The sequence below is a fragment of the Malaya genurostris genome, chromosome 2 (genome assembly GCF_030247185.1).
Source record: "Malaya genurostris strain Urasoe2022 chromosome 2, Malgen_1.1, whole genome shotgun sequence".
Classification (NCBI taxonomy): domain Eukaryota; kingdom Metazoa; phylum Arthropoda; class Insecta; order Diptera; family Culicidae; genus Malaya; species Malaya genurostris.
The window spans coordinates 33483913-33498232 of NC_080571.1; the positions used below are offsets into that span (position 1 = coordinate 33483913).

The following is a 14320-nucleotide window of genomic DNA, read 5'->3' on the forward strand; positions in this document are numbered from 1 at the left end:
TCTGCATATATAAGCACTTTCAGATATTTTAGTATGAAGGAAATGTCGTTTATATGTAAAATGAAAAGGAGAGGCCCTAAGTGAGAACCCTGAGGTACGCCAGAAGTTACATTAATTGGTTCAGACAGTATGTTTTGGAAGCGGACTACCTGTACACGATTCGTTAAGTATGATTTGAGCCATTCAAGAAGAGTATGTTTTATGCCATATTTTTGTAGTTTGTGTAGAAGTAAAGGTATGTCAATACGGTCGAAGGCTTTGCTAAAGTCAGTGTAAAGAGTTTCTACGAAGTTGCCAGCGTCCATTGCATTCAGTGTGAATATCATAAATTCTAAGAGATTTGTTGTAGTTGAGCGGCCTTTAAAAAAGCCATGTTGTTTGTTTGTTATTACATTTTTAAGTTGATGAAAAAGTTTTTCGTTTACAATTTTTTCAAATAATTTTGGAATGCATGAGATAATTGCTATTCCACGGTAGTTCCGAATGTTAGATTTTGCACCAGATTTAAATATTGGTACAAGAAAGGAAGATTTCCATGCTTTAGGGAAAGTACATTTATTAAGTGATAAGTTAAAAAGTAGTTGTAGTGGTAGTGTAAGTTCTTCAGCAAGATTTTTTAAAAATATTGGTGGTATGCTGTCAGGTCCAGGCCCTTTTGAGGCGTCTAAGTTTTTCAGTGCTGTCGAAATATCATGTTCTGATAGATAGTTTACAGAGATAGAGTTGGAAAATGCAGGTATGAAAGAGAAGTATTCACGGTCACGGTCAGTTTCTGAATAAGATGTATATACTTCTTGGAAAAAATTTGCAAAGTGATTGCAGATTTCTGTACTATTTTTCCCTACATGTTCGTCGAGGTGCATTTGAGATGGAAAATTGTTGCTTTTTAGTTTAGTTTTCGTGTAGTTAAAAAAGTTCTTAGGGCAAGTCTTTATTTCGTTTTCAATTTTGCGGTTGTATTCTTCGTGTGCTGTGTTAATGGCTATTTTGAGTTGATTGCATAGATTTAAGTAATTTTGAAGATGGGCGTCACTTTTTTCTTGTTTGTAAGTTTTGTGCGCTTTTTGTTTCCTATTTTTCAAATGTTTTAGTTGTGAATTGAACCATACAGGTAATTTGCTGTTATGATTTTTTCTTCTTCTTTTCATGGGCAAAGTTTCGGATAATATTTTGTTTATAATGTGATAGAATTTGTTTATTTCGACGTCGACATTTCCTTCTGTACTCAGTATGTTCCGCCAATTTATTATACTTAGTCTACACTTGACTTCTTCAAAGTCAATTTTATTGTATTCCGGCACTTCCTCATATTCCAAGTCGTAGGGAAGGGATGCATTGTGTGTAAATAATGAATATTCAATTGCAGTGTGAAATGCTTCATTTTTCCATAATGGCAGGTTTGATGCATTCACACAAAAGTCTTCTGTGCAATTTGTGAAAAGAAGGTCTAAATATGCGTTTTGTTGATTTTTTACGGAGTTTACTTGATGTAGGCCAAAATTAGAAATTTTGTCGAAAAAGTAATGCAATGTTGGGTTTTCTCCTACGACTGGAAGTAAGATTGATTCATTTTCAATGTCAGAAATGAAGTCCGCATTACGTTGATTGAAGTCGCCAAAAATATGAAGCTTTACTTCAGGTTCCATATTCGAAATAATTGTGTCTAAAGATTGAAAGAAAAATTCAAAAGAGAATTTGTTCGCATTTTCGGGTGGGAAGTAGACAGAGCAGTAAATATGTTCTTCTCCCAATATTGAGACTTTGGCCCATACATGCTCAAATTCTTTATATTTAGGAGTAATAATTTCTTCAGAAGTAAAGCAAGAGTTTATGGCTATGAGGACTCCACCTCCAGATTTTTTCTGACAGAGAGATAAATTTCGGTCGTGCCGGAATACGTTAAAATTATTTCCAAATACTTCTTCGCTTCTAACACTTTCATCCCAGCTGCTTTCAGTTTCAAGGATTACGTCGAAAGAGGAGGTTATTAAATTTTGATGAATTTCTTTCATTTTGGCCGGGCTTTTCATGCGGTTGAAATTTTGGCAATAGACCAAAATTTCAGTCACATTTTGTCTATGAAGCGAAGAAGTTTTTGAGAATTCTGGAATACTTACATTACTAATTTCGGTGTCTATTCCTTCGTCAAAGGGCGTCGTTATTTCCGAAAATTCGGCCTTGTAAAATTGTGTTCGGCTTCCCGGATTAGTTGGAGTCGGCGGATGTGTTCACTTGTCAAAAATTTCCCATAAGAGTCCAGGTCGGCCTGCGCTTCCTTAGGTTCCATTCCATATTCCTGATGCACTTCGATGAAGATTCGTAGGAGGTGGTCAGGTGTTGTTGGAAGGCCTTCTGATGCTAATAGCATTTTTATACTAGTTGGTGTCATACCCTCGATGCATACTGTAGGTTGTTGATTTTTCATGTATGACAAATACAGACGGACGACGTGCATTATTTTCGGGTCACGAAGTCTTGCTTTCAAGAAGCGTTCGTCGCCATTTGCAGATTGTGAAGTAAGACGTACAATGGGAGGACGCATTGGATCAATTTTGAATTGGCTGTCTGTATTCATGTCCTGTGATATTGCAGACGTATTTATGTTCTGTGATATTGCAGATGTGGGTGGGGCAGCTTTGATGTCATTACTTCCTAAGACCGGAGTAGTGTTGTTTTGAATACTTCTTGTTCCTTTGTAAGGGTTGATTGTTTCACCTTTTTGAAAATTTATGAATTTTGAGGCAATATCTGCACCTGGATTCCCGGAGAATTGAACCCGTGCAGCTGCTAGTAAGTCTTTGTCCAAGGGTAAGGTATATTGTAATGACACATTATTGTTATTGTTGTGGCAGGTATTGTTACTGTTAGTGTTCAAGTTGCTGTTGTAGTGCACATTATTGTCGTTGTTGTTGTTGTTGCTGCTGTTGTTGTTGTTGTTGTTGCTGCTGCTGCTGTTGTTGTTGCTGTTGTTGTTGTTGTTGTCGTGTTTGCTGTTGTTGGTGTAGTTGTTGTTTTTACTGCGTATACTGTAATTTGTATTATTTTGTTGTTTCCGCTTCCGTTGTTTTCGTCTGAGGTTTGCTTTTTCTGCTTGTTTTTCTTGCAGCCGTCGAGTGCGCTGTTTTTTATCATACACACTCCAGTCTCGTTTCCAGATTTTTTTACTTCCAATGAAGCGCCAGCCACTGTCGCATGTTTGATTTTCCTTCTCTTTGAGTTCTTCAGCTAGAGACTTAGGTTTGGTATTTTGGTCTTTGGTTCCGATACTGGAGATTGAAGTCGATATTGCTTTGACTTCATCTCTCAATTCTTCCAGAATAGTGTTAGGTATTATTGCAGGGACTTCAGATTTGGTAGGTCGTAAGAATTTTTCTTCGAGGCGAAGAAGCCGTTCGCTCATTTCCTGGATGTGCTGGTCATTTACTTTACTAAAATCGCTAACGTTTTTTATGGCACTGTGTAACGAGGCCTCGAATGACTGCATGCGCTGACCTACTTTACCGCAAATGTTGTGGTCGTTTCTGCTGATACTGGACAATGACTGCTTCACGTCGATGAGCAAGCGCTCGACACTGTCGAATATTTCCAGGTAATGGGTTTTCATGTCTGCAGTGGTCCGGTGATACGTTTCCGTTTGATTTTTTGTGTACTTAAGAAGTTGCTCCTGTTGATGAAGTAGCTTTAGAGTTTCAGCTCCTGTCCTTATTAAATGTTGACAGTCGGCACACACTGGTACCATAAATGCCAGAATAAAATTTTCTTGATGCCGCTGCACGCCGATGCAGGCTGAATGGTACGATTTTTCATAGAATTCGCATTTCCAAAGGAAGCGATCGTCAATATTTGTCGTCAAGAATTTGTCCGAAAGGCTATAAAAAAAAGCCCGCGCGCGACGTAGACTACGCGTCAAAAAATAAATAAATATAAATTACTTGCGGAGCGCTCGAAAAAGCGAACCGCGCCCGATGACTGTTCGAGGCGAAAAAAAAATCCAGCTTTAAAAATTCGCGTAAAATTTGATTAAATGCTGCGGAGTTACACATGTTTTTGTGTACAAAACGGATGGCGAATGTGCATGTAGCAAGAATGACAGAAGTAATTATCGCTAGGGAATCGAATGAATAAGCAACGGAAATATACAATTGTACATAAGATTGAAGAATGTACTCAAGAAAACAACATTTTTCAATTATTTTCTACATTTTATTTCAGCAATGATACTTATCAAAAGCGATAATGATGTTTTTACTCTTACGAGGCTATGTGATAAATATAAATATTTCTTTTTCTTGTGTGTTATAATAATGGATACTAACGTACGTGGTATGATTGATTTCAAAAATCAATAATGTCATACAAAATTGGTTTTCTAATGTTAGTGATATTCAGCGTGGTACAAAAAGCGAGTCATTACAGAATTAATAGGAGACACATTATTTTCTGATAGTTTCTGTGAGTAGTTTATCTGCTTAATGATCAATGGTAAATATGTTTCGCTCTGATCCTTTCTCGGTGAAGATGATTTCATATAGCTAATAAAGAATTATTTTATGAGTGAGTATCATTTGCTTGTGTTGCAAAGCTGGCTTCGGAATTCGATACGGTTACAATCTTAGATACTGCTGTAGGCTATCTCTTTGGGCGGTTTTCCATTGCTCACTAGCCATATGGATCCTGTGGGTGCATTTTTAAGTAGTGGAATTAGTTCCCGTGCAACGTACTCCAACCTAAAATTGTATCGATTCGGTTTAGTTGACATAAGTTAGGAATATATAGAGATATTACTTCTGGAACTGAAAAGCCGACATATCAAGTTTCCAAGCTTTTTCATGCGCAGGGGAGCTGAATCGTTTGTTGTGAGAAAATGAATTCTCGATGGGTCCGGGACAGTATGCGAATGTTCTTATACCCGTTATATTGTAGTGATAAGGATCCCCGCAGGACTTGGTCAATCCTAGAATAGCGTGCTTGGTAGCAGTGTAGATCGGTGTAGATAATTGGGGTTTTACGCTAACAGCGGAACCAATATTTATCAACACTCCCCCTTTGCCACCTTTATCTTTACTCATGAACTGCTGCGCGAGTAACGTTCCGCGAATAGCTCCGTTTAGATTGACATCCACCTCCAGTTCCCAGAATTTATCATTCATAATCTCTGCATTATTAATCACAATGTCAATTTCGTTGAATATCGATTTCGTGTACTGGAATGCCTCTGAAAAGTAGAGTTGAAGTTTATATTATTAGCCGTCATATGAATCACATTTGTCACATGTCTCATCAATACCTTCAAACTGAACATAATCAGTCACATCACAATGGCAAAATAAAACTCGGTTCACTCCGAATTCGTGCTCCAGTTCTTTTGCCGTCAGCTCCCCGGCATCTGAGTCCAGATCACATATTGACACCTGGAAAGCAGTATCCCTGAATGTTTCAACCATTGCACGATGACAATTTCAGAATTACCTTAGCCCCGTACTTCAAAAGCTCTTCGCAAAAGGCTCGACCCAGGCCTGTTGCTGCCCCCGTGACTAATGCTACTTTGTGTTTCAAATCCATCGTTCACCACGCTAGGATACACTGTTATTCGTTTAAATAGGAATAAATTTTCACAGACGCGTTTCCTTGAACCGTTCTACCACAGTCAAGAGTGAATGAACTATATTCGCAAGCACGGTTTTCATTCACCTCTGCATGGGTGTGCAATCAATAAAATTAATTCTTTATGAATCACATCCACAATGTTGTCAACTGAGAATATATGTGATGCACGACGTTAGCAAACTGCACCCGTTGGTTGAATTTGAGATGATTGTCAATTTTAAACATCCATAAACTTCTTTAACTCTTGATAGAAAACAGTACTAGCCCAACTTTTTTCCGCACGCTATAACTATACGCCCATGACACCTAATCTGTCCTTGTGCCTTTTGTATATATTGTCTGTCTGTTCTACAAACTCCCTGCTAAACATATGTACCACCCGCTGGCGCTCCAAAAGAAAGCTCTTCACGCTCGCAGTCATCAAAGGCGGAAGCAACATATTTTCACTCTCATGCAGTGGTTTCATTAATACGCACACATTTATGCAACACTGAATGGATCGTGGAAAACTGTGCTCCACGATTGCAAGGATTCGCTAACAACATAAGCAAAATTGTAGATATTCTCGCTCAGAGAGCATTGCTGCTCGACTAGATTTGCACGGTGTATTCAGTTTTGAAACAACTATTGGAACTTTGCGAGAAAAAGCTCACAGAGAAGCTTTAAACTATAATACATGCGGCGATTTTAACTTACCGACTTAATCTTATGGTGAATCATATTGGGTAAAACTGTGGCAACGTAATTTGCGTTATTACCCAAGTTTCAACATCACATTGTTTAACCAAATGCGAAATTATTAAACATTTTTCATGGAACAACCAGTTTAAGTAGTTAGTATGCTTCATTAAAGATTGCTACAGTGTAAATTTTACCTAAAATATCGAGTTGTTTCTGAGATATGGTTGCTCAAAGTGGGACTTGTTATTTTCGCAGAAATAAACGGTGTGTCTTTTAGAGCCTCAGGAGTTGATTCTGGAACAAACAATGAAATATATTTTCCCTATGCGCAAAACAGGTTAACCCCTAAATCATAAATATTATATGTTTTTCGTTTGTTTTTAAATTCCATATGGAACGCCAATTTTTTTATCGATTCTTACAAAATTTGCTCAATTTTCTTTTTGTTCATCAAATCCATTTAAAAAAAGTGTGATGAATTTTTTTTACAATTTCATTTTAATGCATTTTTAATTTCATACACTTTATTATTTACACGATTTACTTTTGTCGTGAATACGACTTACTTTACTATGGGGTGCCTTTTCAAAATTTACCCTCTGAGAGAGTGATAAGTTTTTGATCGTGAATATCTCTTGCTGTATCTAACGAATCAACATATTTTTTGCTACATGCCATCGGAAATATGATCACAATTTTATGATAAAATATTCAGTTGTGTGACATAATCTCAAATAATTCAAAATTAAACTTTTCTGGAATGTTTGGTATAAACGAGTATCAATAAGGATAATTCATTAGGCGCGTTTGCCTTTCTCGTATTTTTAAAGCTCATAGCTCAGTGATCTGTGAAAGGATTTATATAATCTAACTACCAATAGAATCGAAATTGTTCAACTTAAGCGTGTATAGAAAAAGCATTAATGTATTTTAATAGTACACTATTGAAAAACCCTATTGAAAAATTACGTCACAGCTGGCGGTAGAGAGCCTTACACAAAATCAGCCGTTCTAATGGCTCTAAAAGTTTTCTAAAGAACTATTAGGATTGTTTTTTCGCAAATCGAAGGTAAATATCCTAAATCTAGAACAGTTTGGTTAGATTTGTGCACTTTTTGCTGGGTGAAATTCACAGTAATCGAGATCAAGTGATGCCTTCTTTGTTTTTGCGAAAAAACTGGAAAAAGGAATGCTTGCATAATTCATAGAATCGATATTCGGAAGTGTTAAAGAACATGTCAGTTATTTTCGTATTCACGACATCCAGTTATGTCTCTAACATTACCCACCCGCCTTTTTAATCACATCACAATAATCAAAAGAGAGAGAAACTGTCACTTGCTTATACGCCCTAATGAAAAATCAACCGAGAATTGTAGACTAGAGTTATAATAGTTTCAATGGGCTTAAGATATTTCTCGGTTGGTTTTTCATTAGGGCCACCCGCCTTTTTTTAATCGGTTTTAATTCGCACAACTATATCTCAGGAACAATGTAGAAGTCATCGGGTGCAAGGCAGGGTACAGTTAGAAAGTTCCCGACGAATCTTTTGATTTTTCTCTTGACTCTGAGATGCGCAATGTAAGGACGCGTAGTTTCACGAAGTAGAATTCCACCGGATGACAGTTCATTACGTCGCTTAGCCTTTTCTTCACTCATTACTTCATTACTTCAATTTATGCTGAAAATCCTTTTGCAGACGAAAGGTTATACAAGCAAGCAATTCACAGCTAGCAACGATTACCACGAATAGTGTTCATTGTACGCGCAGATAGGTAAACGAGTTTTCTTTCGTGCTGAAGGGGTTCGGTGTTGCGGCACAGCAAAGCTGTCACTGATAGTGCCATGAAAGTAAAAATGTTATTGCACAGTAATCAATATTACATTTTCCGAGATTCGAAAAGTACATCTTTTTGCCGAGATTTGAGAAAATCTTGTACTAAACTTATTTGTTATTAACGATTATCCCGAAATCAGTAAATTCATTAGCCGAAATTTCGAAATATGTGTTAGCTTATGCCGAAATTCGGTGAGACAACTGACATTTACATTCTACATTTTCGCTTGGTATTACGCTGTTATTTTCGGACGAAATATTTCGGATAAAATTTCCGGTTGTCATTAGAAAAAATGGAATTAGTCAAAAACTAAGACACCAGAACATGAGTATAATAATTACAAATTATTATTGATTATTTATATAATGCACCTTTCAGATCCTGCCTTCACTGACGGGGAGTCATTATAGAATGTTCCGAAGAACCGCAACGACATGCCAACTAACATATTCGACAATCAGCTTTTGGGTTCAATTTTGATATTTTGCATTGTACGTACTCGAAACAAGTAATGTAATGTACATATATGTAAATGAAATGAAATGTTGATTAGTTGTATGTTATAAAATTAAAATCATACGAATTCTATGTTTACTTTCAATTGGTGAAAATTCAGTAATTCTAAAATTCCACTTCGTTGCTTCTACCAAACATTCAGTAAAGGTTTTGCTGAGTAGACAGTAAAATTTTTACTGACGATTTCGGTAATAACTGACGTTTGTAAAATTTCAGATTACCGAGACTCTCAGCAATTTTATCCTTTGCCGAGATGATTATCGAGTACTCAGCGATGCAAATCTCGGCGATTGTTTTGCTCAGATTCAACGAAAATAAAAAAGTGTGTAACAACCATTACACCTGTGAAACATCATAAACTTTCCGTGATGTACGATAAGATGCACAGTTGTTAGTGGAAAACAAGGAACTTGTTACACCTCTTACTATCAAAGTGCGCTGTTCCAACCCCACAATAGTCCCAAGCAATATAATACAAGAACACTTTGTACTTGCGTTATTCTATTCTATTATTCGTTATTTATTCTTAAAGTATATAATTGAATCTTAAGCCATATTAAAAAAAATATCTAAGAGCAAATCTAAAAAAGTTCCGATTCATCAGAATCAGAACAACGAGGTTTGGAAAAATCTTGTCTATTGAACGGTCATCTTATTAGTAGAGTCACCATATTATTTCGCCGATTACTCGACTTTCGATCAACGAATTCTGATAAGATAGGATACAATAGCTTTGCTTTGGCTTTAAGAAGCAATGTCACAGAAAAAAACACTTCTGAAAGGGAATGCTTCCAAGGCTTGGAATAAAACAAATTTGCTGTTAGTTCAATCCAAAATGCATTTTATTCATTTAATTGTTCATTATTAGTCACCTTAAAGTTAATTAAAGTTACTTAATTAGGCTGCATGAAGAAACTACGAACTTTTGAGCTTGCTCCAGCCATTGGCGTTTGTGAATACTTCTCAGAAAACGAAAAGTCCAAAGTCAAAAGCAAAGTCAAAACATTTAGGTGGACTCGCCTCTTTCGATACAACATGAACTCCGTTCGCTTTATACCATTCCAGAACATCTATAGCGTAGTGACAAGATGCCAAATCAGGCCAGAATAGCCATGACTGTATAAGGATGGTAACAATCGCTTCGCTTCTACGAAGAACCTGCTTTTGTCAAAGATTTTCGAAATTTTTCTATAGTTGTAGATTTTTGTTTATATTGAAAGAGCTCTCTTTTCAGGAGAGCACAATACCGCTCGGAACGGTCGTAACTCCGCTCAATTAAGTGGTTTCGCCTCTTTCGGTACAACATGAACTCCCTTCGTTTTATACCATTCCAGAACATCTATAGCGTAGTGACAAAATGCCAAATAAGGCCAGAATAGCCATGACTGTATTAGGATGATAACAATCGCTTCGCTTCTACAAAGCTGCTTTTGTTTAAGATTTTCGAAATTTTTCTATAGTTGTAGATTTTTCTTTATATTAAGAGAGTTCTCTTTTCAGGAGAGCACAATACCGCTCGAAAGGTCGCAACTCCGGTCAGCTAAGTGGTTTCGCCTCTTTCGGTACAACATGAGCTCCGTTCGTTTTATACCATTCCAGAACATCTATGATCTAGTGACAAGATGTCAAATCAGGCCAGAATAGCTATGGCTTTAGCCATTCTTCACGGTATATTTCTTTGTTTACCGCTCCGGTAGTAATGCAGCTTGGCTTGCTCGACAACAACTACGTTTTACCTGCCAAATCGAATATTTTTTTGGAAAACTTGGCCTTTTTCTTTGGCCTTAAATGCTCCTCTATGCTGTTCCGTTTCATGGCAGCATAAAAAGACATTTCAGGAAGCTGCTTCAAATATTCCATCACATAAGTTTCATCATCGATTATCACCCAGGAAAACTAAAGACTGTCCCAGAAAGTATGGACGCAACTAAAAACCGCTGGCATTTCGCAATGGTTCAGAATCTGTCAATTTTTATGGCTGCGTCCTGTTGTTTATATTCTTCTCTAACCACTTGTGCAGTTGTTTATTCGTTTTCATTAGTTTGTTTCGAAATGCGTGGACTTTCAGCAGAACAACGTCGAAAAATTGTGTACAAATGGTGCACAGAACGCGGACTATCACTGAGAACGATAGCAAAAATGAAGGAGTAAGTGAAAAAGCCGTACGAAATGCAATCAGGTAGTTCGGTGAGGATAACACCTTTGAGGATAAACCAAAAACGGGTCGAAAAAGGTCCTGCTAACTCTCAGTTGGATAAACGTATACTGAAGGCGTTCGAGCAAACGAAGGAGGTTTCAGTTCGGGATGTGGTAAAAAAAAGTGGGCACTTCGAAGTCAAATGTTCTTCGTGCTAAAGAACGTTTGAATCTTCGGACCTATAAGAAGCAGAAACAACCAAAACGTAATCCGAAACAAGAAGCATCGATCAGGCCGAGGGTTCGAAAGCTGTACAATACGATTCTTGCTGGAAATTTGAACTGCATAATCATGGACGACGAAACCTACGTGAAACTCGATTACAAACCCTTGCCGGGACCACAATACTATACGGTGCGAGAAGGGCAAATGTTAAACCAGTCCGACACATCGATTGAAGTCGGAAAATTTGATAAGAAAGCTATGGTCTGTCAAGCAATTTGTAGCTGTGGTAAGATTTCGAAACCCATCATCACCACTGCTTCAATGAACAGCGAAATATACATCAAGGAATGTTTACTAAAACGACTTCTACCCATGACTCGAAGCCACAAGAATCCCGTTGTCTTCTGGCCAGATCTTGCTTCTTACCACTACTCAAAATCAACGGTAGAATGGTATACTACCAAAAATGTCACTTTCGTCCCAAAAGACATGAATCCATCAAATTGCCCACAACTTCGACCAATTGAGAAATTTTGGGCATTAACGAAAGCACATCTTAGGAAACATGTCTCGGCAGCCGAAACCATTAAACAGTTCGAAAAAGTTTGGAAAAAAGTGTCAAAACTTGTCGCCAAGAAGTCTGTAGGGAATTTAATGCACGAAAGTTGAAGACAAATTTATTGTTTTAGTCACAGTGTGCACCGCTAGATTGGGCCTCTTTTGCAATATTTGCTTAACCGTCGCGTCCTTCTGGTGGTGTTCCTGAGTTCCGTTTTTTGTTCCGCCGCTCTCAGCCTTCTTGGCTGTTATCGAACAGTGCTTGCAGGAAAACCTAATTTTTTTTTGCAAGTTTTCTTATTCTAGATTTTCATTGTGACCGCACATAATCTCTTTTCTCACTTGCTTTTCTTTCGACGCCATCTTCGATTCAAAAGCTTGTAATATCACCAAAAAATAATTTTAAACAATGAACAGACATACGTTCATCAGTCTGCGAAATATTTCACGCGTTGATGAAGTATTTTCAGGTATATGCGTATTTAGGGGAGTCCAGATTTTGTCGCGAAAAAGCCTTATTTTCATTTTATGCGCAATCTCACTCTAACTAATGGTTTTCTTATATGCCTACTGGAGCGAAGATGAATGGTGGCACCGTCACTTTAATAAATTTTCGAACGAGAAACTGTTAATTCGAATATTAATTCTATCGAGTCGCGTAGCGTACGTGCTTATAACGACAGAAGATTGGAACTGGGGTGACTTAACCAATGCAACATAGCACATGTCGTTTTCATGTTGCACGACAACTAGTTAGCGTTAATGTTTTAAAACTACACATCTAACGGATTTCCAACCCAAAACGCAACGATCAAAATAAACAATTTGAATATTGAAAAACACGAATTTTGTAAACAATTTTATTTGATTAGTTCTTACTGACATTTGGCAGTAATCAGCTCAATGTCATAGAGCTGGTCGATTGTAATATAAGTTCAAAGTTATAATATTAAGATCAAAATTAACAGAAATACATTAACAGTTTGAGAGTGAAAAATCATTGGCAGCTAATATAGAATGAAATATCGATAGTTGAAAGTATTATATTATAATAACTTGAGTTCTTATTTGCGTCAACGTCACATTGCTAACGATTTTATTTGTTGTTTTTTTTTCTTGAAGCAAGCGATACAACCCCCGATGCTGGAAAAGTCATGAATACAATCGCATATGAATGGAACGGTTGTCGGAGTGGTGTGCGTGAAAGCAACGGTTATATCTCAATACTGCGCTAGTACAGTGAATATCGGAATTGACGGATTCTCGTGTATCTGCAGATAATGATTCAAAAACCAACGATCCAAATTTCTTTTGATGAGGGTAGCCGTATTAATCATTGTTTTCTAAAAAAGTGTTAATAGTATAAGCGTATGTTTGAAACATTGGGAAATAACAAAAATATTGTTAAGACACAATATTGTCAAAAGATTCTCATACATATTACGCCATTTTGAGGCATTTATTGTTTTTGTCAAATTGCTATAGATTCTGAATAATTTTGCTTTATTGAATACATCAAATTCATATATGTTTTATACATTATCAACAAATTTCATGCATCACTGTATTCTAGTAAAACAGAGAGTGCAGAGAGAGTATGCCTCACATACACACTACAGTTCGGTCCGTGACACAATCGTTGTTCAATCGTCTGGCGAGAAAGATGTCGGCAGCGACGGCCTCGTAGAAAAAAAACGCGACCTCTTCTTCATCGAACGGCATTTTCTGTCGCTGCGCATCAAAAATAAAAAGAAACGAATAAGTTTGATAACTGGGTGCATAGTTTTGTGTTGTAAATCCGCGATTCCGCAAAATAAGGCGAGGTTCTCGGTTTAAGGTGGCTATCGTGCGATATTATTTCGGTAAAGCGTTCCCTGGTGAGATTGTGTTTTGAAAAATTGTGGCTCTTTTACCTATGCGACGCTATTTCGTTGGTGCGGAAGCAAAGTGAAAATGGTTCTCTTCTTTATGTAAGCACTGAAGCAGAGTGCTTTGTTGTGCTGCCACTAGAAGGAAATAGAAGGATTTATTACCAAAATAATGAAATGGACAGCGCCTTAGTTTTATATCCAAGCGGTCGAGTTGAAATTATATAACTTGTAATTAATGCTGCACCGATAGAAAATATATTACAGAGGATATCGATATTTTTCAGATTGTACATCTTTCATACGGGAACTTTCAGTCTTCCAGTCTCGCAAAAATGGTTACTTTTCGGTGTTTGGATCCTAGTGTCTGATCTGCGGAAAGGTGTTGGAATAATCCCCACGGTCGGACCGTTCCGTGTAAGTGGGCTGACGACATGCCGAATAAGGTCAAAACAAGAAATCATTTTCTACTGTTGCTGATGCTGTCACTATTATACACGCAGAGAAAAATATTGTAAATGTACCTAAATCTGGGTTTCACGTAACGATTTATTTTGTTGAAATAGTGACAAAAGAAAAATTGGTTTAATATAGCAAATATTGTTGCTTGAAACCACAAAACTAGGTATTTGATTTTGCTCAGTGGATTAGTTTGTTTCTATAAGTATTTTGATACAACCAACAAATATTTTACTTGTGCGTTCCTGTCAATTTCTTGACAAACAATTTCATAGTGAATTCAACTTGCAAAATTAGTTTAAAAAGAACTAATTTTGGATAAAGGTAATATTTATAGTGATTTGAATTTATAAACTTGGCAGTTGAAATAAATGATAAGATATCAACTTGAAATGATTAGTATTTCAACCTACGCTTTTGTTTGTAAAAAT

At 37.0% G+C, this 14320-nt stretch overlaps 2 protein-coding genes across 10 annotated transcripts in view; one reads left to right on the forward strand and one right to left on the reverse strand.

The window, feature by feature from the left end:
• Positions 1 to 4187: 4187 nt before the first annotated feature.
• On the reverse strand, positions 4188 to 6111 carry LOC131431783 (15-hydroxyprostaglandin dehydrogenase [NAD(+)]-like). Its single transcript, XM_058597672.1, has 4 exons — positions 5470 to 6111; positions 5288 to 5411; positions 4786 to 5215; positions 4188 to 4727 (listed from the first exon to the last, which is right to left on the reverse strand). The coding sequence occupies exons 1-4, from the start codon at positions 5560 to 5562 to the stop codon at positions 4613 to 4615; spliced, it is 762 nt and encodes a 253-aa protein (XP_058453655.1). The 5' UTR covers positions 5563 to 6111; the 3' UTR covers positions 4188 to 4612.
• A 7153-nt stretch (positions 6112 to 13264) lies between these two features.
• LOC131431782 (uncharacterized) overlaps positions 13265 to 14320 on the forward strand; it is a 133949-nt gene continuing 132893 nt past the window's right edge. For 3 of the 9 annotated variants that reach the window (XM_058597662.1, XM_058597663.1, XM_058597670.1), the window contains exon 1: positions 13293 to 13439. The gene's annotated coding sequence lies outside the window, so the exon portion shown is untranslated. Of the gene's footprint in view, positions 13662 to 13717; positions 13848 to 14320 lie in introns of all 9 variants that reach the window. The other 6 variants (XM_058597664.1, XM_058597665.1, XM_058597666.1 and 3 more) reach the window with 4 other exon arrangements.

Bases quoted from the DNA above. Each gene is read 5' to 3' on its own strand.
- LOC131431783 (XM_058597672.1), bottom strand. From the start codon at position 5,562: ATGGATTTGAAACACAAAGTAGCATTAGTCACGGGGGCAGCAACAGGC. The intron at 5,216-5,287 runs GTATTGATGAGA...TCTACTTTTCAG, and splicing joins TGATTATGTTCAGTTTGAAG to AGGCATTCCAGTACACGAAA. The intron at 4,728-4,785 runs GTAATATCTCTA...ATACAATTTTAG, and splicing joins TCGGCTTTTCAGTTCCAGAA to GTTGGAGTACGTTGCACGGG.